The sequence below is a fragment of the Stegastes partitus genome, unplaced genomic scaffold, assembly GCF_000690725.1.
Source record: "Stegastes partitus isolate 25-593 unplaced genomic scaffold, Stegastes_partitus-1.0.2 Scaffold71, whole genome shotgun sequence".
NCBI lineage: Eukaryota > Metazoa > Chordata > Actinopteri > Pomacentridae > Stegastes > Stegastes partitus.
Window position 1 is genome coordinate 739924 of NW_007577802.1, and position 25125 is coordinate 765048.

At 40.9% G+C, this 25125-nt stretch overlaps 2 protein-coding genes across 2 annotated transcripts in view; one reads left to right on the plus strand and one right to left on the minus strand.

The window, feature by feature from the left end:
- The first annotated feature begins 3417 nt into the window (after window positions 1–3417).
- On the plus strand, window positions 3418–5932 carry LOC103353438 (uncharacterized). Its single transcript, XM_008276426.1, has 2 exons — window positions 3418–4114; window positions 4189–5932. Exon 2 carries the CDS (start codon window positions 4593–4595, stop codon window positions 5289–5291), a length of 699 nt encoding a protein of 232 aa, XP_008274648.1. The 5' UTR covers window positions 3418–4114; window positions 4189–4592; the 3' UTR covers window positions 5292–5932.
- Window positions 5933–11397: 5465 nt separating this feature from the next.
- kcnt1b (potassium sodium-activated channel subfamily T member 1b) overlaps window positions 11398–25125 on the minus strand; it is an 86415-nt gene continuing 72687 nt past the window's right edge. The window contains exons 23-31 of the mRNA XM_008276427.1: window positions 24919–25053; window positions 24532–24643; window positions 23600–23701; window positions 22044–22127; window positions 21835–21963; window positions 21295–21315; window positions 20767–21064; window positions 14009–14093; window positions 11398–12552 (exon numbers count right to left, since the gene is read on the minus strand). Coding sequence (XP_008274649.1) covers window positions 12432–12552; window positions 14009–14093; window positions 20767–21064; window positions 21295–21315; window positions 21835–21963; window positions 22044–22127; window positions 23600–23701; window positions 24532–24643; window positions 24919–25053 — 1087 coding nt within the window. The 3' untranslated portion in view covers window positions 11398–12431. The remainder of the gene's footprint in view (window positions 12553–14008; window positions 14094–20766; window positions 21065–21294; window positions 21316–21834; window positions 21964–22043; window positions 22128–23599; window positions 23702–24531; window positions 24644–24918; window positions 25054–25125) is intronic.

The following is a 25125-nucleotide window of genomic DNA, read 5'->3' on the forward strand; positions in this document are numbered from 1 at the left end:
CTGTGAGACTCCTCCGCCTCTGAAGGGTCGACCTGTGTGGAACGTGTCGGTCTGCGCAACAACATCATGGACAACATCTGCACCTGAATCACCACAGACTGTCCACCCTAAACCCACTGATGCACCAACAGCACTCCCTACGTCCACCGGTACATCCCTCCACTGACTGTCTTCACCTTTACATTGAGGATGTTGTTGTTTTTACATAAACAATTAATGCTTTGTACTGTTTACACACCCTTGTAAAGACCTTGTGTATCATGGCAGCCTTGAGTTTCCACTGACTCCTATAAAACACAATCATTTATTTTGGTTGTTTCACAGATTTTTTAAAGGTCTTCAGGAAATATGACAAAATCTGCTTGGTCAAGAATATACATACAGCCACTGGAATGATCAGTTTTGGTGATGTAGAAAGTTGTGTTCATCAAATTTTCCGTTCACAATTGACTACAGCTGCTGACTCCTCTGAACCAATTGAAACAGGGCCCATCTAATACAATCATTAGACTCAGACACAACACTACAATGGGAACAGTCTGAGGAGCTGAGTACAGAATGACTTGCACAAGTCAGGAAAGTAAGTTGGAGTCATTTCAAAGCAGCTACAGATCCCAAAATCATCTGTGCATGCAACTGTAAGTATAAAGTGCATGATACAGTTCTGTCACTGCAGTGATCACAACTATCACCTGCTGCTGAGAGACAATTGGTCTGGATGGTTTAAAGTCAACTAAGAATCACCAAAAAGCAAATCTGCAACGAATTAGAAGCTGATGGAACACAGCTGTCAGTGTCTTGATGTTGTGCAAGAAGGAAGTTTTTCCTCCCAGAAGAGGCCCCTTAAGGCTGGACTGAAGTTTTGCTGGTGATCACTTGGCCTTCTGGAGGAAAGTTCTATGGTCAGATGAAATAAAAGATGAGCTATTCCGCCATAATGACCAGAAACATGTTTGGAGGAGGCAAGGTGAAGCCTTCAACCCAAAGAACATCAAACCTACCATCAAGCACGGTGGTGGCAGCATCATGCTCTGTGGGGCTGTTTTAGTGGAACTTGTGCTTTACACAAAGAAAATGTAATAATGAAAGAGGAGGATTACGTCAACAAAACCTGAAATCATCAGCCAGAAAGTTAGGTTTTGGATGCAGTTGGGTGTTTGAACAAGACAGTGACTCCAAAAGCGGCAAAGAAATGGTTAAGTCAGGCTGGACTTAAGGTCTACACAAAGTCCTGATCTAGAAACCCCATCAAGAACCTGTGGACTGTGCTGCAGAAATATGTCGGTGCTAGAAGCCAACATATTTAGTTTAACTGCTTTAATTCTGTCAAGTGGAGTCACAGATACAACCAGAAGCTTGCGGACGGCTACCAAATATGTATGTTTTTGACCCATTAGATTTCCAAAACGTCTAATAAATCTATGAAAGAACCAAAATGCGTGATTGTTTTATCATGATAAAGACAGATGTGTTTCAACGATTCCTTCCTAGAACATTCAGAGTTATAAGAGTCACTGGAAACTGAAGACTGGCCTGATATAAAGGTCTTTACAAGCATGTATAAACATTTGTTCATGGCTGTGTAAAGTCTGTGCTTCATGTCCCTGTTTCCTGCAGCAAAAGTTGTGACGACTCCTTCATCACGACCAACATTAAAAACCGACTCCTCCGTCCAACCCAAACCCTCTGATGCTCCCATAAACTCTTCTCCCACCGGTACCTGAGCCTCATCTTGTCTCTATGTGATGTTGGAAAGTCTCTACATTTTTAATTTGTTCTTTGTGTATCTGTTGCTCTCTTCAGCAACACTTTCATCCTTAGGAGGTTCTGTCCAACCCAAACCCACTGATATCCTACCAACAGTCACCATGCCTGCTTCAAACACCGGTACATTTGGTTCTTCTCATCTCGGTTTTGTCTTATTTTAGATTTCTTTACCAGTAGAATCAGACTTTATTGAGTACTAAATCCTTGTCAGTCATGCATTTGCGTGTTAATCTGCATTTTTTTAACTCTGCTTTCTCGTGGATAGTTTCTGTTGCTTCATGACTTATCCAACTGTCGACTCCTGCATCATAAAGTTAATGTAGTTTATTTTTATTATTACACAACCTCTGATAATAACATGGTTGTTGGTTAAGCCTTTAATTTAAGGTCGGCCACATCCCTCATTTTGGCATAAAAATGCTTTTTTTCTCCCTCAAAATATTTTTCTTGATTCAACTTTGCCTATAAAACCCTTTCGTAAAATAAATATAGTTTTTATGGCGTCTTTTTATTGCAAGAGTGAACTGAACAGATCCTCTAAAATGCATTGGCGCAAATAGTTTTTGTGAACAGCACCACCATGTGGTCATTTGTAGACCATCAACTTCAATTTAATGACATGTTTAGTTTAGTATATTTTGCTAGTATAGCCCCACCAGTTTCTGCCTTTTTCCACATTTTTAACTCAATGAGAAACATTTTATTAAAATAAATAAATAAATAAATAAATTAAAAAAAATTAATAAAAAATTTTTAATTTTAATTTAAAAAAAAAAAAAGTGAGCTTTTACAAGATTGAATTTCCCTTCTGGGATAAATAAAGTATTTTTCATTTCATTTCATTTCATTTATGTTTATTTATTTATTCCAGTTTTTATCTAATTTAATATATACCAATTTTTTTTAAAACTTTGTTCCACTTCTGATAAGAAAATTCTAAAGTGTTTCTCTTTTTGCAATATTTTAATATCATTTTCTTTTACTTCATTTCCAATTTCATGTACTTCCTTTTTAAATGATGCCTGTCTTTACTTAATATTTGGACTTTTTTCATATTCAATTGTGACAATATTTGTGTAAATAGTGACTTTGCAAGTATTGACAAAGGAAAGCCGTAGCGTAAGATCTACATACTGGAGGTTTAAGGCTTCTAGCATGACCTTCACATTGAGATAGTTTGCTCCAACCATGTGGCAGAAAAATCCCTGGAGGACTTTGAAATACACTGTTGCCTCGCAGCAAGAAGGTTGCTGGTTCGCGTCCCGGTGGGGGCACTGGAATCTTTCTGCGTGGAGTCTCCATGTTCTCCCTGTGCAGCGTGGGTTCTCTCCAGGTTCTCCGGCTTCCTCCCACAGTCCAAAAACATGTTGAGGTTAATTGGTGATTCTAAATTGTCCGTAGGTGTGAATGTGAGTGTGCTTGGTTGTCTGTCTCTAAGTGTAGCCCTGTGATAGACTGGTGACCTGTCCAGGTGAACCTGCCTTCACCCTGAGTCAGCTGGGACAGACTCCAGCCCCCCATGACCCTAGTGAGGATTAAGCGGTGTATAGATGATGGATGGATGGACTTTGAAATACTTGATGAAATGTTTTTGTTTTTCTAGAAATTGCACCTTTACTCTTGGAACTCCCCAGTCAGAAAGAAAACGCTCCTCGCTCAGATCAGCCTTTACTAGTCACACAGCGGGGACATTTACATTGTTACAGCAGCAACATACATAAATGTAGAGACAGAAAAAAAAAGAAATATACACAAGTACAGTTGATATTGTCCAGACTCTTCCATGTGCAGAAACACCAGACTGCACTTCCTGTAATTGTTTAACATGTTTGACAACCATAACTCCAGAATGCATTGAAGGAAAACAGCACACACCCAGACTGAGTCATCCTCAAGCTGTTGATGGTAATTGACCTGCAGGTGGCGCCACAGCGACACGATAAATGCAAAGACTGAGTGTGTTCGTGTTGTCTGTGTTTAAATGTAACCATGTGAAATTTTATGCATTTTCAGCCTTTTGAGGAACCCTGATGGTGTTTAGATTTAGTTTTTAGAAGACCATTTGGACGTTTAATTTGCCCATTTTTCTCCTCAGGAACTCACGTGACGTCACCTCCGTCGAGTTCAAACACCTCCATCCACCAGAAACCCACCGACTTGCCCCCAACAGCCTCGAAACCTACGGGACTGGCTGGTGTGTTTGATTCCTCTCCTGTTTCTGTTTGATATTTAAATTCTGATATAAGCTGCTAACGTGTGCATCATCTGTTCCTACTAGTTCCTGCATCACCTCCATCACAGCAGCCTTCACGTACAAATACCGTCTGCACCCTTGTTGCTGTCATCGGTATGTTTTTCCATTTCTTTTTGTAAATTTCTCAAAAGTAGAATCACATCATGAAAGATCTTTATCCTCTGCAGCGGTCCTGTGTGTGCTGCTGTTTCTGGTGTGTTTCCTGGCTTTGCTGCGCAGAAGGAAACGCAGCAACGAAACCGTGACGCCCGGACGTCTGACGGAAGAGAAGAAGAAGAAGAAAGAGCCGGAAGAAGACGGCAGTCAGAGCAGAGACCCGGAAGTGGCTCGAAGGACGTCCTTTACCGGAGTCAGAGCAAAGTCGGCAAATGCTGTCATCCTCTCGTCTCCCTTTTGTGCATCTGGTCAAGATCGAGCGACTTTACAAAGCGAGAAAGAGGCTCAGTCAGAAATCCCAGGTGAGAGGAAGCAGGAAGTGGTGAATGAACCTGTAGCAGAGGCAGGAATTCAGACAGAAAACCTCACAGACGTCATCGAGGGCCGTGAGAAAAAAGCAAACGTTGGCGGGAATATGGAAGATAGTCGTGTCTCCGTCAACGCTGACGTGGTTCCTTATCTGAGCATCGGCACCAACCGGAACAAACCTGATGAAGAGTCCGCTGAAGGTAAAGGTCAGAGGTCACAGACGGGACGAGTCATCGGGAGGATCTCCACGTGGCCTCCGACTGCAGCTCAGTGGCAGGAAAGATGCAAAATGAAAGAAGAAGAGGAGAGAGAGGAGGGTGGTGGCGTCACTTTTGGGGCACAAAATGTAACCGAGAAGTTCTTAGATGACGTGAAGAACATGAAGATGGAGCGGGCTGGAAATGACAGCATAGCTTCTTCCAACGAGAACCACACCCACACTGACTCACATCAAGAGGAGCAGCTGAAGAAGGAAACTGGGCTCCGGGTTGCTGCAGCTGCGAGACGGACGACTAATAAAACCCAGAGTCACGTCCAAGCTGCAGAAAATCCAGCAGACAAGAGCAGCAGCAGCAGAAAGGAACCGAGTCGAGCTGCGACCGGCAGACGGAGGCCTGACAAAGGAGCCGCCGCCGCCGCCGCCGGGTCGAAGGCTCCCTCTGGTGGAGCTTCACCCGACGACGAGACGCTGCTGTCGGGCAACGAGTACGCCTTCATGGACCTGCTCCACGAGGTTTCCCAGAACCACGGCCGCTGGACCAGAGAGAGGTGGAGGCAGATGCAGGCCAACAAGCAGCGGCGCTAGAACACGAGTTTTGTAGAGAACGTGAAGTTTACACACATGATGTGACACAGTTTTATTCTGTTCACCTTTATGTTGAAGCAGAAGTTCTCGCTTCATTCATTGTTTAGCCCAGACGATCGATACCACTTTTACAGCGTGTCTGGCTGTTTAACTTGTGATTTTTCTTTATGGGACTCTCACAATGTTTAGCGACTCACAAGAGACTGATTAAAATAAACTGTCACAATAAAAGCACCAACGGAAGAGAAATCCAGACTTAAAAGATTTCTGGGTACTTTGTGTGCTCACAGTTCATTCAAATCTTAAGTCTTTGTCTGTTTAATAGCCTAAAATGAGAAGACAGTATTGCTTTCATGTTTCTGTCCTGTTAGGAAATTAACTGAATTGAATTTTAATATTACAAGATCTCTAATAATCACATGGTTTTTGGTGAAATCCTTTTCTTCACCTCATCTAGATCTCTCATTTAACTTTCAAACTGAACCTGTTTTCACCTTCAAAATCTTTTTCTTCATTTATTTTTCCCATAATTTGCCTCTAAAAGTGTATTTCATGACATCTAGTTCTAATTATGTGTCTGTTGCCAGAATATTTCACAACGAACCGTTAGGTTTTAATAAAATAGGCGCTGGAATGATTCATTTTTGTGCACGACGTGGTCTTTCTTAGAGCTTCTTATACTCTCATATCATTTCTAAAAAGGTTGTATATTCTTTTTTTTACATTTTATTTTAAATGCCTTTATTTAGTCGTTCTAAGTTCATCCCCTCCACATTCTGCATGAGCACATTTTCCATCCATACGTGCTTTTCAGCTGTTAGGAGGCTAAATTCTGCAGTCAGTCAGGCATGTTGCTGCTGATCAATATTTTTTGGTAACAGCTTGATGAGTTTCCTTCTAGCTTCCGTTAAACTAGACGATGAGTCATCAGGTGACCGGACTGTTTGACCACAAACCCTCCAACGAACAAACCATCCTCCCTGCATCCACCGGTACCTCAGCTTCTGGTCTAACATTTGATTTAATAAACTTCTTCACCATCACATTGAGGTTATTGTCGTCTCTACAACAAATTTATGTGAAATATCTGTTTCATTCCCTGCAGCAGCTTCTCCATCACACCTGACATCAAAGACAGACACTTCTCTCCATCCCACATCCTGACATATGTAATATCCAGGTAATGACATTTCTGATTGTTTTCTGTTCAGACACGTTATTCTGCTGTTTCCATCGTCTGCTTAACAAGTAAAACTCTGGAAGTTACAGTTTTTAGGAGCCACATATCTTTACTTTTATCATCTTTTACTCTTTGGGGAAGAAATAAAATCATAAACTTGTGCTTTATTTATACTGTTTGACGTGAACGATGCAACACTGCAGCTTTTAGACAAGGTCCTGCTCATTTTTCCAATTTGCTGCCTGCATTTACCCAGAAGGAGGCGTTCATGAACACGGTGTCTTCATTCATGCACTGGCAGACCTCTGGAAGTTGTACCACTTCTATCACATTGCACTCCATGTAACTAGTGAACTGATCTGAGAGCTTCTTCTCCCTGCCCTCCCTTGTTATTTTTTCCTGCTGGTCACTTAAAATGACATTTAAATGTCGGGAACAACAAAGGAGCACCTGAACCTGATCAGCTGATGACGTACGACACTGTAAATCTGAACTGGTTGTGTTGGGTGACGTTCATTATTTAGATTTAAAACAAGAGCCACGTGTAAATCTGCGCTCGCTTTACTAATCGTTCTCTTGAATTTGTAATCCATAGATGGGCACATGGCTCCCTTATTTCCCCTTAGCTGACCCTCGAGAGAACATAAACCTTCTAAAGATGATGCAGATCATTTTTTGAGGACTACTTTTGCACTTATTCCCTCATAACATGCTTTACATTCCGTCTGATCCACATGAACAGTCAGAGTCGGTCCAGTCCAGTTAGAATGCACCACCAGTCTGCAGAATTGTGATACGTATTTATTGCTCATTATTCATTTTAAAAAGGCCCATTTCTGACAGAAGCAAGCTGCAGGCGACAGGTTGGATGTGGTTTTTGTTCTTCTGCTCCTGTGGTGCCGTGGATATGTCCAGCTGCTACTATTTGTACCTTGTAGCTTCAACACAACGCTCAGCCACCAAAAACTGTCATTATCGCTGCAGGTAGTCAGAGTTAGAACGTTTAGAAACAAATGTGTGTCGACCATAATCGCAAAACTGGCCACAGCTGAGGATGAACTGACTCTGTTTGTAGTCACAACTGTATGAGCTGGACTGTGTCACAGCATCATGCAGCCGAAAGACGACAGAGTCTTTGCATCCTCAGCTGTGGTTGCTCAGAGACCAGTCTGCATCACTGCATCAGGAAAGTAAACAAGTGGAGCAAGTTCACCGACTGTTGCTGAAACACACCGACTGGCTGCAGCCTCAGGATGAGACAGTTGTCATTGTTTCAATAATGGCTGAAATCAGAACAACAACCAGAAATCCAGCCACAGTTTCACCATCACAACCGGCAGCTGAATACTGTCAGAAATCCATCCATCCATCCATCATCTATACACCACTTAATCCTCACTAGGATCATGGGGGGCTGGAGTCTATCCCAGCTGACTTAGGGTGAAGGCAGGTTCACCTGGACAGGTCATCAGTATATCACAGGGCTACACTTAGAGACAGACAACCAAGCACACTCACATTCACACCTACAGACAATTTAGAATCACCAATTAACCTCGACATGTTTTTGGACTGTGTGGGAGGAAGACGGAGAACCCAGAGAGAACCCACGCTGCACGGGGAGAACATGCAACCGGACGTGAACCTTCTTGCTGCGAGGCAACAGTGCTAACCAACTGCGCCACCTTGCAGCCCCACTGTCAGAAATCGACCTTTTAAAATGAATAAAGAGCAATAAGTGCATCATATAAACTCTCAAATAATTCCTCCTTCATGTCTGTAGAGCGTTTCCCTGAGCAGGCTGTTTGTTTTAACTGGACTGGACCAACATGCCAACCGCTCATATAGATGGAAGGAACAGAAAACATACTGTGAGGTACTGTAAGTCAAAATATTCTTGCCATGACCCAGAGAAAGCTCTGTACGTTGCCAAGCAACCAATGATGAATCAAGGTAGTTAATGCTTCCAGGCAAAAAGATAAAAAATAAAATATAGTACGTTACTTAACTGTGCATCAAACCACAATTTGTTGTTCTTTTTTCAGTTTTTTTAGAGATTAAGAAGACAGGCTATAAGTGGTCCTTTTTTTCTTAGTTTAGCTTAATAGCCAGGCTAGTAGCTAAGTTAGCAGTGTAGCTTAACATTTAGTCATGAGTGTGGTATCGATCTTTTCATCTCAATCAGGCAAAGAAAATGAATGTTTCAGTTTTTGTAATGATTAAGACAACAAACCATAACACGGTAATGAAGGAGCCTTAGAAGTGCTGTTAGTCCTCGTAAGCTTAGCCAATTAGTCAGGCTAGTAGGCTAAGCTAGCAGTATAGCTTAATATTTAGTCATGAATGTGGTATCAATCTTTTCATCTCAATCAGGCCAAGAAAATGAATGTTTCTGTTTTTGTAGAGATTAAGACAACAAGCTATAATATGGTAATGAAGGAGCTTCAGAAGTGCTGGTACCTGTTAGCTTAGCCAATTAGCCAGCCTAGTAAGCTAAGCTAACAGTGTAGCTTCATATTGAAGAGGACCCATGAGTGTGGTATCAATCTTCTCATCTCAATCGCGCCAAGAAAGTGTTGCTAAAACAACAGCACCCGGATGAAACAAAACCAAACCACGTCGTGATTATCCACGTGTTGCTAGCAAAGAAATAAAACCATCTCTTTTCGTTCGTTATATCTGGCTGCATGCAGCATTTATTTGTTCATATTCTGTATGTGGAGAAGAACACTTCTCATAAGAAATAGTACAAAATGGATCCACCCCTTGTTTTTTTTTGTGTTTTTTTTTTTGACAATGCCTCAAAAACATAAAGTGGAGGTAAACATAATACGTAGGCTCTTGATAAACACCGAGACGACATGCACGTACCATTCATATAAATACACAGTATCAAATAATGGCTCCAACTTGCAAGCAGTTGACTGGATTATGGGTTTTTCTAGCCACGGAAGTCGCGTCCTGCTAAATGTACAAAATGTCTCGTTCTTGGCAAGCTTGTATATCAAAACATGCTTTTTTTTCCTTATTTTATTTTGATTTTTTTTCAGTGTTAACATGCCCCTTGTGGTATTATTGTAAGTAGAGCAGGAGGTGTGACGTGAACTCGTTCCGGAGTGTTAGGATTTGTCATTAGTGAGGACCGAGGAAGATGAGTAGATCTGCACACTGATTGTATCCTCACGCTTCCACTCCTGAGCTCTCCTGCCCTGTAAACTGACACTTCTGAGGGGCCGCTGAGCACGAGGTCGCCTCAGTGGGGCTTAACCTACCTACACTGTAAACCATGGAAAAATAACAGTATCGGCAAATCTCAAATAGAAAATAAACAATCCGTCTTTGATTACTTCCTCATAGGACATTTCTTTGACATACAAAAAAAAAAAAAAAGGGCACACAACAGATTAGCCTGCGATGTCAATCAAAACAACAGATGCATGATAAGTTACTGCACGTTTGACCGTCGTCGCTTCGTAGGAATGGTTGAATACTGTCCGCCATTTTTTCCCCCCACATATTCAGATTAAAGGGTCTTGCTGTTCCGCTCTCGACGTCCCCGCGGAGCTTAGTGCAAAAATAGTTCAAGTCCTCTTTCCCTTTTCATCGCACAAAAACAAACAAAAAGAAAAAAACAAACAATGAATATATATATAAAGTTTCTATTTACAGGGAGCGAAATCATGATTCAATACTGACGCTTGCCTGTACACTTCGGAGAGGAGAGCACTTCGTTTTCAGCTCGTTCCAAAAACTGATTTGGAAATGACATTAAAGGATAAGAGATAGACTTGACTTTTCCCGTCAATATCTGTGCAAAATTTTTCTGCTACCAGTCCTACTGCAACTCCTGTACAGAGTTCTGAAACTGGAAGATCACAATGAACACGTTAAAAGAAGGAAAACACCAGAACCTGACCGATCCCGGAATGTTTAGCCCGATACTGATATTTAAGTTGAGTTGATTTAATAATGATATTTCTTCTGATGTTAATTTAACAACTGTTGCTGATAAGGATAACTTAAAGTATTTGCTTTCTTGCTGAGCGTTAGATGAGAACTTTGATGCCACTCTCTTGTTTGCCCTTTGCAGTAAAAATGAAGCCAGGAGGTGGTTAGCTTAGCTTAGCACAAACACTGGAAGTGGAGGGAAACAGCTAGCCTGCTCAGCTTGACTGATCCTTACAAAAGTGCATGACAACTTATATATATTGTACTGATTTAGTAAATTACATGTTAACTACAGCAGCATACTTTAGCCGTGCTGCTAGCCAACTGATTAATCGATTAGTTTTCAAATATTAAAATAACAGCAAACTGTTTTGATAACGGATTAATCAGCATTTTTTGTTTTTAAAGAAAAAAAGTCTAAATTCACTGATTAAAGCTTCTTAGATGTGAATATTTTCCAGTTTCTGTCCTCCTCTGTGACAGTAAATCGAATAAAACTTTAGCTTGTAGACGGCTATTAGAATAGCTAACCAATGTTTTTCACCACTTTCTGACCAAACAACCAATTAAATAATTACGAAACTAATCAACAGTGAAAATAATTGTTAGTTGGACGTCCTACTGGCTGCTTCCACCTGCTACCATTTGCTCCACCTTTATGCTAAGCTAAGCTAATTGCTGGCTAGTTTCCGAGTTCATGATTTTATTATCATAGTTATGAGAGTGCCGTTAAGTGTCTCATCTAATTCCCAAGAAAGCATGTTTCTTATTTCTACAAATGTGGCTATTTGACACTTAAAAAAAAAAAAAACACTGATACTACAGCTAGAAATAAAAACAAGAACATTAAGAAAAATCTGACTCGAATATAAAAAAATGCAGCTTATAAAACTGTAAATAACTGAATTATGAGGAACAGTGAATGAAGTAGTGTGTTGTGGTAAGTCTAACAGCCTGCAAAGAACCATTAATTCACCATTTTTATGAATGCGTCCTTCGTTTAACAGTTTTCTTTTGGCATTTCGTTGCTTCATCTGTAGACGTTTCAGTCAGGTCCTACATGGATGAACACTGGTGTCACAAAATAGAGTAGAATAGAATATATGCAGCATGGCACGTAATGTGCAAATAATTTAACCGTATTTACAAAGCAATAGAGGAAACAAAATGGCACATAGAGTAGAGCAGACGTGATCTGGGACACTTACGATAGTGAAATAAATTAACAATATTCACTTTTTCCATTATATAATCACAACAAAAGTTCCAAAACGGAGAAAGAAATGCTAACATGGCTGATCAAAGTGCCACTTCGGCGCGAATATTCACAGATGGCAGTTTGTCGTAAAAAAGTTTTGTGCTCGTAAAGAAAAAGGAAAATCCTGTCTGATCAAAGTCTGAAAGAATAATTTAAGGTAATAAATAAATAAAAAAAAGTGCACATGTTCTGGAACTTCACGATAAATGCTTGAAAAGGTAGAAATTCAAAGCATTTATCCGTCTTGTCTTTAGAAAACGTGATTGTTAGGATGTGGAGGAGGGTGCAGTTGCCCCGAGTCTTATGTGTTTAGGTAGAATCAGGCGCAGAGGGTCCGGGACCGGGTCGTGGCACGAGGGCAGCTTCACCCCGCGGTGAAACATGGGCAGTGAAGTGATGACTGGATTTCCAGCATGTGCACAAAAAAACCCCTCCTTCAACTGTTTCGAGGACCCCTCACAACGTCATTTGGTTGGGAGGAGGGAGCCGTGGTCAGGGCCCGGGTCTCGGTCTGGTTTTGCGAGGTGTACGTCAGGTGTGTGGAGGGGGAGGAGTCGGGGTCGAGGCACTCTTCATGCATCCTCCTGTAGCAGCTCGGTGGGAAACAGCAGCTCTCTTAACGCCATCTTTTCAGAGAGATACGCACATTCACTATGGGCAGCCGCTCTCGGCCCGAGACGAGCCCTCTTCTGCGGGAGACAAACCGGCTCGAAGGTTAAGGGTCAGGGTGTCGAGGGCTGATGGAGGGGGAGGTTCAGAGGTGAGTCTCGTCTCTCGTCTCTGTGCCAAAGTCCTGCTGACGTCTGCTGCTGCGAGCCTGACCCACCTGGGAGTCGTCCGGCACGTGGGCCAGCGGGTCGGACCGGATAATGTACCTGTACGGATGAAATGAACATCAGCTGCCGGCAGGTTGTGACTTTAAATACAAACATGTGGATGAACCCTAAGCAAGCGTATTTCTACAGGTGAATTTCTCACCAAACGTAGCTTTTGGTTTAGGCCTTGTCCACAGCTTTTTCTGTGCGTTGTGGCCTCGTGTTCACATGTAGCTTTGGTGCAGTAAAAACTGAAATGTCACAAAACTTTCCACAGAGAAGACAGAGTTTGTAGCTTCTGACGTCAGAGTCGTTTAAATGAGACAATTCTGTGCATTAGTAGACGTGTTGGTGCTACTACTAACCTCGCAAATAGAACTTTTTAACACGTTCACACTTAAATGTTCCAGTAAAACATAAATAAATCCTGGTCTTTGACTACTTTTGTCTATATACCAGGTGTTGACGTTCACTTCTATGTGTGCGATGCAGAGATCGTCTGACAAGCATCAAATAAGGTGATGAAAAAAGAAAAAGCTTCTGTTTTACATTTATTGTCATTCCAACTGAAATCATTTAATTTTAGCTTGGCCATCTCAGATCTACCTGAAATACTGACAGCATAACATACGGATACTTATTTCAGTATTTGGGAAATTTTAGTTTAATATATTAAATACTTTCAGAATTGTTTTTTTTCTTTCTTTAATTGCCCGTCATGTTTTTGCATATTTTTCCACAAATTGAAATCAAATTCTGTGTTTGAACAGCAATATCTCAGGAACTAATAAAGATAAAAGCCTGAAATGTATTATTATTATTTATTATACTATTGATTTAGAATCTAGAATATTACTAAGTAGATCAAATATATATATATATTTTTTTATAATGACTGAGTTGAAATAGGAAAAAAGCTGTCATGAAAGTCTCATCTTTGAGCACATATTAACAAAAAAATGAGTAAGGCAGAAGTCAGCTGGTGATATTTACTAAACTATGTAGTTGAATGTCACAATAATACAAAACAAAACATAAAGAATACTTTCTTATAAGTTATGGAGTTGTTGATTTTTTGACACAGTGGAGAAGATCCAGTCACAGCTGGTGTTTGACATGTTGCAGGAGCACAGGGAGCTGTGTGTGGCTGCTCAGGGCGGCCATATTTAAATCAGGTTGAGTTTAGCTTTTAATTGGTGCAGATCAATACGTTTGATTGCACTTCATCTACAACAAATAACGCGTTCTTAGAAAGCAGAACAATACTTGTTTGGTCAATCATCTCATTGTTTTATAATCTCCAACAAACAGGTGCATGAAAGAAAAAAAATTAACTTGTGTAAGGAGAAGTTGTAAGAACTTTATGTAGTTTTCGGTCGACTTTACTGTTCATCTGTATTAAAAGTTTAATTGATTCTACAAGTAAGTAATGAGGTGAAACAAAATGGCCGTTCAGTCTGCAGAGTGACGTCTAGCAAAGCTTCCACACTACCGACAGAGCAAAACGTGGACTCACACGATGTCGTTGAGCTCCAGCATGGTGTCAGGAGGAGGGTTGATGAGGACGTAGGACAGCGTGTTCTGGTGGTCGTTCATCTCGTCTGCAGAAACAGACAGGGAGGCCTTCAGAGCTGCTCTGGAGCCGCCCCTCGTCCTCCTCCACTAAACAGTACATCAGCCAGGAAATGAGCCCTCCACCCCCCGAACATGTGACTCTCCCCTGTTTGACCCTCTCAGTCAGGACGAAGGACAAAATAGCTCCGGTACAGGAAACGAGCAGCGACAGCAGTCTGGAGGGATGCTTGTTACAACTGTTAATTAGAGTTTAAAAGGAACTACGACCAAAGAAGAAGAAATACTTTTTGCATTTCACTCGATTAGTATTTTAACTGCAGCCTGACTTTTACTTTTAGTTTTAGAGGCAAATATCTCTGTGATGATACATCAGCAGATGTAATGGAAACAGTCTTGATGTGGATCAGTTAGATCAAAAAAAGTCTTTTTAAGGTGAATACCAAGCAGAACATTTTAAAGTTTCTATCAGGTTTCTGTTCTGCAATTTCTTGTTACTTCTCAACATACAAATTCTGCTGAATCTGCAAGAACCTGAAGCCAGATTTATTGATGGAACTCCAGTTTTGACATACAAACGGTTTCTATTTAGTGAACAATGATCTTTGTATGTTGCAGACTGATTTATTGATTGATTGATCCAGAGAGGATATACATAAATAATCCAAGAACCTGTCGCTTATTTTATTAGAAATGACTCTTGTTCAGCTCAACATTAACAAACTGAGTTTTTAATTTAAACAATTGAATAATCATTTTAACAGCCCTCTATATACTGTTAGCTGTGAACTGTTTCTGCATTAAACATTTTTATATATAAACAGTTGTAACTGCTCTAAGGAAACTGTTCTGCACTGTGGATATTTATCAAAAATTGTTAAGAGGAAACTGACTTCTAGCCTTTGTTTCCCAGACGAGTCATTACTGTATTAATGAGCTGCACTTTTCAGCATGTAAATACTGAATAGAGCTGCAAGAAACACATCAGAGATTTATTGATCTGGTTATAGTTTTGACACACAAATGGTTTCTATTTGCTTAACATTTGGATTTGAGAGCAATGTCTCACCTGAAACAAGTCCAGAAAGAACACATTAGTTCAAGAATTTGTCATTTATTTCATGATAAATTACTTTTATTCCTCTAAATTTACTGAACCAAAATTGTAATTTAAAGATTTTTCTCGTTTAACAATCATTTTAAGGATTAATATATGATCTCAGAACTCTGTGTACTGTTTGTAGTAAACTGTATTTAGACTGTATTAAGAATCAATAACATGAATCATAAACTAATTTTAATTCAAACATTTTAACAATAGATTTATTTTCTCAGCCTTCTAAACGCTGTTAGTTGTGAACCGTATCGAGAGCAATGTCTTCTACAGAGGACATCGCGAAATAATTGAGGAACTAGCCACTTATTTAACTATAATTTCAGTTTGTTCAACTACATGTCAACAAACTGACTTTTAGTTTAAAGATTTAAGTGTTGTAATAACCATTTTTACAATGTTTTCTCTCAGGTCTCTATGTACTGTTAGTTGTGTTAAACATTTATTATACAAGCTGTAAACATTAACAGTTGTAACAAATGTACTTTATTACTTGTAGCTGAGGAGCCTGCTCTGCACTGTGGAGATGTTATATTTTATTAAGAATCAATACGTGGAAACTTTAAACCTTCATTTCCCAGTCCAGTCATTACTGTGTTGTGTGTGTGTGTGTGTGTCGGTATATGTGTGTGTCACTTCTGCATGTATGTGTGTTGCGTGCTCTCTGCCAGCGGCTCCTACTTGCGTTGAGTGATGGACGGAGGAAGGGAAAGGAGGGCACGTGAGTCTCCGGGACAACCCACCTGCTTGTGGCCCTTTATAAAGCCAGGCGGGGGGGGTGGAAGAGAGAGAAGGGCTGACCGTTACTGACAGGCCACTGTTGGTGTGGAACAAGGGGAGGCCCGCATGCTGCCTGCTGACTACAAACAGCGACCCCATGCGCAGCGCCAGAACCGAGCCAGCATGCAGACAGCGTCCGCGGCTACGCAACAAAATAATCGCTTCCCCCCCATCGCATTTCCTTTTTTTTTTTATCATCACGTCCTGCGGCATTCCACACTGGACCAACAGGCTGGTAAAGGCGGCAGGTTGCCATGCCAACGGACGACACTCAGCGCCCACCCACCACCCAGAGTGACATGTGACACACCCACAGACACAGAGGACATGCTCCAGCATCCGTCAGACTGGACCAAACGCAGAGCGACTCAAACCAAACCGAGCCAAGCAGAGCGCATTGGGAGTGTGAGAGTGGAAGAGCTTCAACCTGCTGCTTCGTCTGGAGCTTACGTCTGGTGAAGTTAAATGGGTTTGTTTGCCCCTCTAACCCACACTTTGGTGCTATGGAGTGTATTAAATGTGGATTATACCACGGCCACGGGCTTCTGATTGGTAGACAGCTGGGAAAAGACACACGGCCGGCTCTGTAGTCCAGGACAATCAGACAGCAGGGTTTGCTTTTGGGTAGTGTTGCTCTTTTATTGGGACATTTGTTTGGGTATTGATTCCAAATCAGAGGCACAAAATCAAAAAATCAAGTAAGAAATAAAGCTGGTGTCGACTCCAGTTAGTCTAATAACAACACCAAATTCATTCCTTGTTCTCACCCAACTATGTTAAAAAAATGTGACTACTGAAGTAAACCAGTGCACTAATTAATATCTGAAACTGAACTCCTTCTGATTTGTATGAACAGTTGTTGTGCTGGTCCGGTCCAGTCCTACTACACACTGAGGAGAACTGGTTAGCTGTTGCTCATTATTCCTTTCAGAAGGCCGGTCTGTGACGGCATCCAGCTGCTGGCGGTGAGCTCAGCTGTATCTGGATGTTCAGCTGCTGTGGATGAGTCCAGCTGTTAACTATTGAAACCTGCCGTGTTTCTGTGACAGACTGCTTCATTTATTTATTTATTTAGGAGTTCAGGAGCAGCTTCAATACGACGTTCAGCCAGTCAGACTGTCGCTGCACAGTCAGCAGCGTCGCATGTAGTCGCTGCTGCAAGCATTAAAAACAAACAGCTGCAGATTTTTTATTTTTATTTTAACAACAATTTCTACTTGACCATGTCTAATATGCCGGAAATTTTTTAGAACATTAACTTAGGATATTTATAAAGATATTTGTGAAATGTTGTAATCTCTATTTTCTGTAGTTTCTGCGGCGTTTTTCCTGAACTGGACTGACACACCAACTGTTCATGTCGATCACAGGAATGGAAAGCAAACACAATCTAAACCGTGGCTATTTACATTTTCAGCATCTTATTTTTTTCCCTATATCCTTCCACAAAATCCTCCTTGAACTCACTTTTTTTTTTAAATCATTTAAACAACAATAAGTTCCACCACTGGAGGTCAGCAAAAACAATCACTTCAAAGGGTGTCTTTAAATTAAAATCTGGTTTGTTCTGGAGCACAGAGCCACAGTTTGCTCGTCTTCTAGCCGTGACCGTAGTACAAGAGGTGAAATACACTCAGGTGCTCTGACGTATGGAAACAAGAGACGATATAGAGGTGAAGAAAGCCGCGGAGCAGAGCGGCTTTTCCTCCTCTGGCTTCTATTATTTTCTACATCAGGCGACCTCTGCTACACATTGCTCTCTATGTATCATGATTACATCTGCTTAAATTCTGCATCTAACCTTCCATCCACAGACATAATGCACTCCGCTCCACTCTTTAAGCCATACTCTGATGCCCTGCAGGACTCTAGCCGTTTGGGACGTCACCTCACGGGAACACAATGCAGAAAAGACCAAGACAGAGAGATAGAAATAGAGATGGAGAGAGATTGGCTGCTGATCTACCGCTCACTGTGTTAGGACACGCACACGTAAACGCACGCGCACACACACACACACGCGCGCACACACACATACACGCACACACTCATGCAGTAAAAGTTGCAGTACTGTGATCAACCAGCTAACCTGACGGCCTGGTCCCCTCTGTATACGGGTGCTCTGAGATGTCCTGCAACTCTAAGCAACGGTATTCACTGTTAACTTCAACGTCCTGATTCGTTCATTTACAATTAACTACAACTTGCATTAAGACCAAAATAGTTAATGAAAAAAAAATATGTGGAAAAAAAAAAAAAGACAAAACATCTTCTACAGATTTTTTATCTGTGGGTAAATTCTATTTTTCATTTGGATGCTGGCGAAAGGACAAGTTCCTTTCTCCACAAGATGGACGTAACCACTCACATGTTGTTAAAAAAAACAAAACATGAGTTATATACAAACAGCACACAAATTACCTTGCAAATATCCTAGATTTACTCGATTCATGACATCGCTCGCAGTGAGATTAGAAACATCCTCTACGAGCCAAAAAAAGGGAGGAGGAAGGGGAAGGAAGGGGGGAAATAGAAGAGTCAGAGAAAGAAGGAGGAAAAAACAAGGAAAGGAAGTAAATGAAATAAAGATAAGGCAGGCAGCGAATGCATTTTGCAGTTTCAAAAAGAATTCCTAAAAATGTGAGCGCGATGCAGAGAAGCCGTGCGGTAGTGTGAGCGCAGAATCACTTCCAAATGATGCGTTTTAAGTCGTCCTCGCTGACATTTACAGTTCTTTAGAAGGTCTTCAGGGGTTCTTCTTGAAACGTATTTAATTGACACATTGCGTAATGTTTTTTGACACACATCTGGAGCATGATTCTGCGTTTGTTTTGAAGCATGAAGCTGGGAGTAGACAGGAACCAAAGAAAGAAAGTGAGCAGATTTAAAAAATAAATAAAAATGCAGGCAATTGCAGTCTGTGACCAAATGCAATTGAGGTTTAGTGCTCCTGCATCTTCATGCAGAATGCGTTCACATCCACATGTCGGTGTGATGGAGACAGTGTGGTGGTGTGAATGTGTGATGGAACATGGATGAAAAAAATAAAATAAAATAAAGAGAGTCCGATGGGTGTGAAACTGATGTGAGAAAATGAGGGTCTCTGGAGGGTAATGGCGATGTGATGTGATGTTAATGATCTGTACTATCGGGACTCTCGGTCTTCACAGGAAATGAGATGAGATAAAATGACTGGAACACAGATTGGAGTGTTGAATAATTTTCTCAAACATACAGCTGCTTGTGCGGCAGAAATAATTTAGCTGGTTGAGTAAAATCACCTGCGTCTCCAGGGTCTCCTTGCTGTTGTGATTAAAGCGTATGAATATATTTCCCATCAAAGCAGACATCATTGGTTAGTTTTGGCCCTTTAATCTGCAGCCTGCTTAAAGTTGACAAGAACATTTGCTTTAACAATAAACCGCAACGAACTTCATGTCGTGATCTCCCCCTTTAATGTTGTGTTGCTACCTATTTGAAACAGTTGGTTTAGACTAGAGTGACCCATTATTGTTAAGTGGGCTTTCTAAAGGCCGGCTGAAGTGAAACAGACAGGTGGCAGCAGAGCAGATAACCGAGACTGATAGCGCTTTCAAAATAAAATCACTCAGCGTGTTCTCAAGCAAAACAAGTGTACCTTTTGCAGCTGTAGGTAATAAAAAGGTACTAATGCCAGTAGATCAAGAAGGTTGCTCAAGTGAAGGAGCGAAAACAGAAGTAGTCTCAAAGTAGAATCAATTATTTTAAAGAAAAACGGCAAATCAGTCACGAGATACTGTTGATCTGTTGCACAACTCTGGGGCATAAAAAAAAGTCAGAATCAGAAAATGAATCTACAATTTATAAACTATTACTGTATTAAAGTCTTAAGATTTAAAAAAAAAAAATCAACTCAAATGTGATAATTGCTATGTGATCTTTAGGTTTTGGATCATTAGTAGGAGAACACCAACAGGCTGCAGAGATCACCTGGGAGGGAACATCTTTCACTATTTTAACTACCTCAAAACTGCACCTCAAAAATTCCATGTCTAACATCCATCCATCCATTATCTATACACCTTAATCCTCACTAGGGTCATGGGGGGCTGGAGTCTATCCCAGCTGACTCAGGGTGAAGGCAGGGGACACCCTGGACAGGTCACCAGTTTATCACAGGGCTACACTTAGAGACAGACAACCAAGCACACTCACATTCACACCTACGGACAATTTAGAATCACCAATTAACCTCAACATGTTTTTGGACTGTGTGGGAGGAAGACGGAGAACCCGGAGAGAACCCATGCTGCACGGGGAGAACATGCAAACTCCACGCAGAAAGGCTAACCTAACTTAGGCTAGCCTAACATATGTGATTTTATCTGCTATTTATTAGCATCTTAATACTGAATGTGAGCTTAATTAACCAAAGGTTTAAGGCGCCACATTTGCGTCTTTACTGGCTCCTGACTCGTGGGTTTCACTTCACTTGTTGCAGGAGATTTACTTCAACCAGTTAATTTATTTCTGCTTCTACAGCTTCTGTGATCTTAATGAAATGAGACTCCAATCTGTAACAAACATTGTAATCGGCATTATTATTCATTTTCAGGAACATTCTGACTAATTATGATTAATAAATACAATTACAAATTAAATAATCACTAACACCAACTAGACTGTATTTAGTCCTTCTATGTAATAAGTTATATATGATCAACTGATGCGCTGAACTTAACATTAACTTTATAGAGTGAACTTCAGTTAAACAAATAAAATAAAACAGAGTCCTCCTGACGTGTCTTTCCACCAGCCGCTCCACTCACCGTATCCCACGGTGGGCAGGCCCAGGTGCTTCATGCGGTTCTTGACCAGCTCGGACAGCTCCTGCCGCTCCGAGCGCCGGTACAGGCTGAGTCTCTGCTGCGAGATCCGCTCAGCTCGGCTCGACGGCTTGTTGCTCTTCCTGCTCAGCCGCCTCGCCCACTGCATGCTCTTCTTCCTCAGCAGCGGGTGCTCCGACTGGTCGCTCGTGGTGGAGTTTCTGTGGGCCGTCTTCTCCTTCCAGGTGTCTCCGCGGTCGCGATGCTCCTCGCCCTGCTCCACGTTGATGGACACCTGAGACTGGGACGGCAGGGAGGTAATATAACCATCTGAGCAGCATCAAAAGCAGCAGATTTCTTTTTTTTAAATGGTTTTTGGGTGTTTTTGTTTCTTTTTCAGAAGCTGGTATTGCAAAGACATGAAGGTTATGAACTGTTTGATATTCCAAAAAAAATGCCACTAAGGCATTTTTCCATCTTTTAGCAAAAAGCTGATTAAATGATAAAAGTGAAGCACGTTTTTGATCTTACCTGTGCGTAACTGTCCTTGCACTGCAACAAAAAGGACAAACAGACATCCAAACAAAAAGAAATGCAATGAAAGATGGGGGCATCCAAAGCAAGCAAAATTATTTAAAGCCTCAAAATCAGCACATGACAGTAAATATGTTGTATTTACTATTTTATAACTTGCCATTACACAGCAGGAAATTAACCCTCGTGCGCTGGTAGTCGAGCTCTGGTGAGTTTGTGTATTAGCCAGTTATTTGGAGGCTTTCTATAAAAATCTATAAAACATTGTAATATCTAGGCAAAAGTGTTAATTTCCTTTACCTGCTTGACATAAACCGCTGCCAGCTGCAACATATCAGTACTAGCCAATGATGCAAATGTGAGATCATTAAAAAAAAAAAAGGAGAAACAAACAGACTCAAAAGAAAGAAAGCAGAGAAAATGCAAAGCAAGGACTGACATCGTGAAGAGTATCAGAGACAGAAGGAGAAGGAATAGAAGGAAAGAAACTGAACCCAAAGCGATCAGATATTCAGTGTCTGATCAAACTGAACTTGCCTCTGAGGTTGAGAACATGTGTGACTCGGTGCGGTAGATCCCGATGGGGATCTCAGCACTGGAGGAACAGAGTTTCTGGAAGAGTCTGCCATAAGTTCTGATCCACAGATCCTCCTCTGTGACCTTCATCTGAGGAGGAAGAACGACGATCAGCATCACAGACTCATTTACTCAAACGCTTGTTTAGACGGAGAAGTGTTGCTACGTACGACACACAGGTAGCCGGAGCCAGGCGTGGTGTCCAGACCCAGCAGAAGCCTTGCGATAGCGATCATGTAGTCTTTAACAAACGACTGTCAAAACAGAGAAAATAACGTCAGTTAAAAAGGTTGCAGTTACACTAAACAAGCCGAGCCGTTAACAGCTTGAACAGCAATTAGAGTTAAGACGTTTAAGCTTCCAGACATATTGGCTAAATTGAAGCTATTTAATTATTAAAAACACAGTTTGTTGCTTCCACGCGGCTTCACAACATAAATCTGCCTCGTTCAGTGCAGGTCAGGAGTAGCTTGCTGTAAGTTTGTTGTGACATGCACCCGTGTTGGTGATTTTTTATTACGTCCACTCATTGTGCAGTGGGCCTGAGGAATGTTTACTTTACTGCATCTGCAATAAATCTGTTTGATGGCAGATTAAATTCATGAATATTCTAAGAGTGAATAGTCTTTTCCAGGTGATTTATCTTGGACGTAACTAAACTTTAGAAATGAAACTGTACCTTATCGGAAAATAGTGCTGTTAACCATTTTAGAAGAACCTTAGATCATTCCTGAACCATAGCAGGTTTGTGAGGCATTTTATCTTACAATAGGTAAATAAATAAAAACAAACTTATTACCAAAATCACACTATTTATCACTGCCAGAAGCTATAAAAAACAGAATCCCTGGATTGTCATGTCACATGCAGTTCAATTAGGCAAATTAACCAAATCCAAGCTTAAAATTGTAATATTTAATCAAAAACACTTTTCTAATTTATGAATTTGTTAAGTATAAACCATTTGCACAAGCTACATTGTGTAAAAAACTACAAATTCTGTCCTCCTTGGCAAACCAGAGAAGAAATGACTAATTGTCACGTGACAAAAATTCAGGGATTTTTCAGCTGAACTGTGGTTAAATATGGAACCAAATATGTAAGTAGTTAAATACCTGTTTGTTAGAGTCACCAGTTCTTTTTCAGTTTTAACACCTTGGAGGACATGTTGTATATTTTTATTCCTGTTTTTCAAATCTTGCAAAATAAAGAATTAAAAGAATTCCGTTTTGTTTTACTTTTTTTTGTCTTTGATTTATAACACTTTAACTATGTTATCTTACACAGAAAACACTTTAAAGTTCTCTCTACATCCACTCATGGTTGTGCTGTTTCTGTAGAGGTGCAGGACTTCATGTTGCAATGAGCCCACAATAAGTAAAAATGTGACAGGAGCAAATAAAACGCTCAGAAACTGCTTGGAGTTTAAAACGATTAATATTCCAACAGTTTAAATGTTCTTTTGTAGGCTTTTCATGTTGGACTTAACTACTTAAGACATGTTTATTTTGGACGTTAAACTGTACCTCAGCAGTAAACACTAACATCTGCTCACAGTCATTTCAGACAAACCTCTCAGATTATTCCTAAACTCGCTCTGAGGCACTGGTGCGGCACGAATTCACAAAGACAGATTAGATCACTGACAGACACATGTGCATGTCTTAGGTTTATATTTATCTTCCATAACGAACCAAAGTTCAGAGCCAGAAGTCTGTTATCCCACCTGGTAAAGCAGCGTATCCAGCATGCTGATACTGAACACCCTGCCTGCAGCAAACGGCAGCCGGAACATGAAGGCCAGGTTGGAGCCCTTATCACGCTCTATCTGGAAAAAAAAAAGTAGCAAAAACAGCTTTGAGAAACAGAACAACTCACTTTTCCACCTTGTGTGTTTACTGAACTCTTGCTCTTTTGCTTGTACTCTCCAAAAAGACCTGTGTGGAAGTGGAAAGACCGACTGGTTTTTACTTCTGAAAGCTTAAAAATTGCTTGAGAGACTTTTTTTTTTTTTCTAAGAAAAAGGAAAGTAAAGGTGAAAGCTTTCAGTGTATGTAGGAGTTCAGGAAGGAGAAAGCAACTATGGTGCAGAATCAAGACATTATTGAGGTTTAAGAACTTTGATCAGTTTGTGTTTGGCAACTTTCTGGCTGTAACAGAAGTCCAGATATTAATGATAACTTTTATCTGTTATTCTCCTCCTAAAGTTAGGAAAAACAGGCCTGAAGATCACGTAAGTACACATGAAAACACACTAAGATCCAGTAATTTGTGTCTGGTGAAGTAGTTCTATATGTTACCAGATTCATTTCTCTCCCCTCGTGTTAACCATCTAAGACGTTGCCTCTACATTTATCTGTACATGTGTGATTTTGTGACTCGTTTAAGTTTGCAATGAGAGTCTGGTGAGAGTAAAAAATAAGGTTCAAATTCAAACTGTTTGGATATTTACAAGTTGGAAGCTTGACTGTGCAACCCAAAGTGCTCATTTTCAACATTTAAACTGCCACACGTATTCCTCTATAATCCACCTTTGAGCCGTCTTTGGAAAACCAGGCGGCACCACAGAGTTTACCATCTGTCACCTACAGAAAAGAAAACAGCATGAAGCCAGAGTCGGGGATTGTTATTGTCGACCCCCCGTTCTGAAATACTCACCTTCTCCAGTTTGGAGAGAGCGAGTGAGTAGCAGTCCTTGGCCCTGAACTGCATGAACCTCATGTTGGACGGATGTGTGAGCTCGGTGATGATGCTGAGACTCGGGAACAACCTGAGCGAGGAGGGAGATAAACGCCGAGGGGTGTTAGTGGAGAGATGAGATGCTTTGTGCTGAGAGGAAAACAGAGCGTGGCAGTGATAAATGCTTTTAATTTGGGTTGTTAAATAAAGGAGTAGCTTCAGAGCTTCGGCAACTGTAGTTTGTCTTTGAGATGAGCTCATTCTGCATTCAGGAAAAGCAACTTGGTACTTCAGTTAATCAGTTAAGTAAGTAGCTGAATGCACAGCTCATAAATAAACTGTTAGAACTGTTTACTGCTCCGTTACCTGAACATAGTCTGGACGTTGACGATGGTCTTGGCGTCGGCCATGTAGTCTTCCTCAGCGCTCATGGTGCTCTCCTTGTCCACAACCACCAAGTTGTCGGCATAGATGATGCCACACTGGAGCAGGTTGTCCAAGCTGGTCCAATCAGACAACAGCAGTTATTTATTACATCATGACATTTCAGTAGAACATTCATCGAACATGTTC

Bases quoted from the DNA above. Each gene is read 5' to 3' on its own strand.
- LOC103353438 (XM_008276426.1), top strand. From the start codon at position 4,593: ATGGAAGATAGTCGTGTCTCCGTCAACGCTGACGTGGTTCCTTATCTG.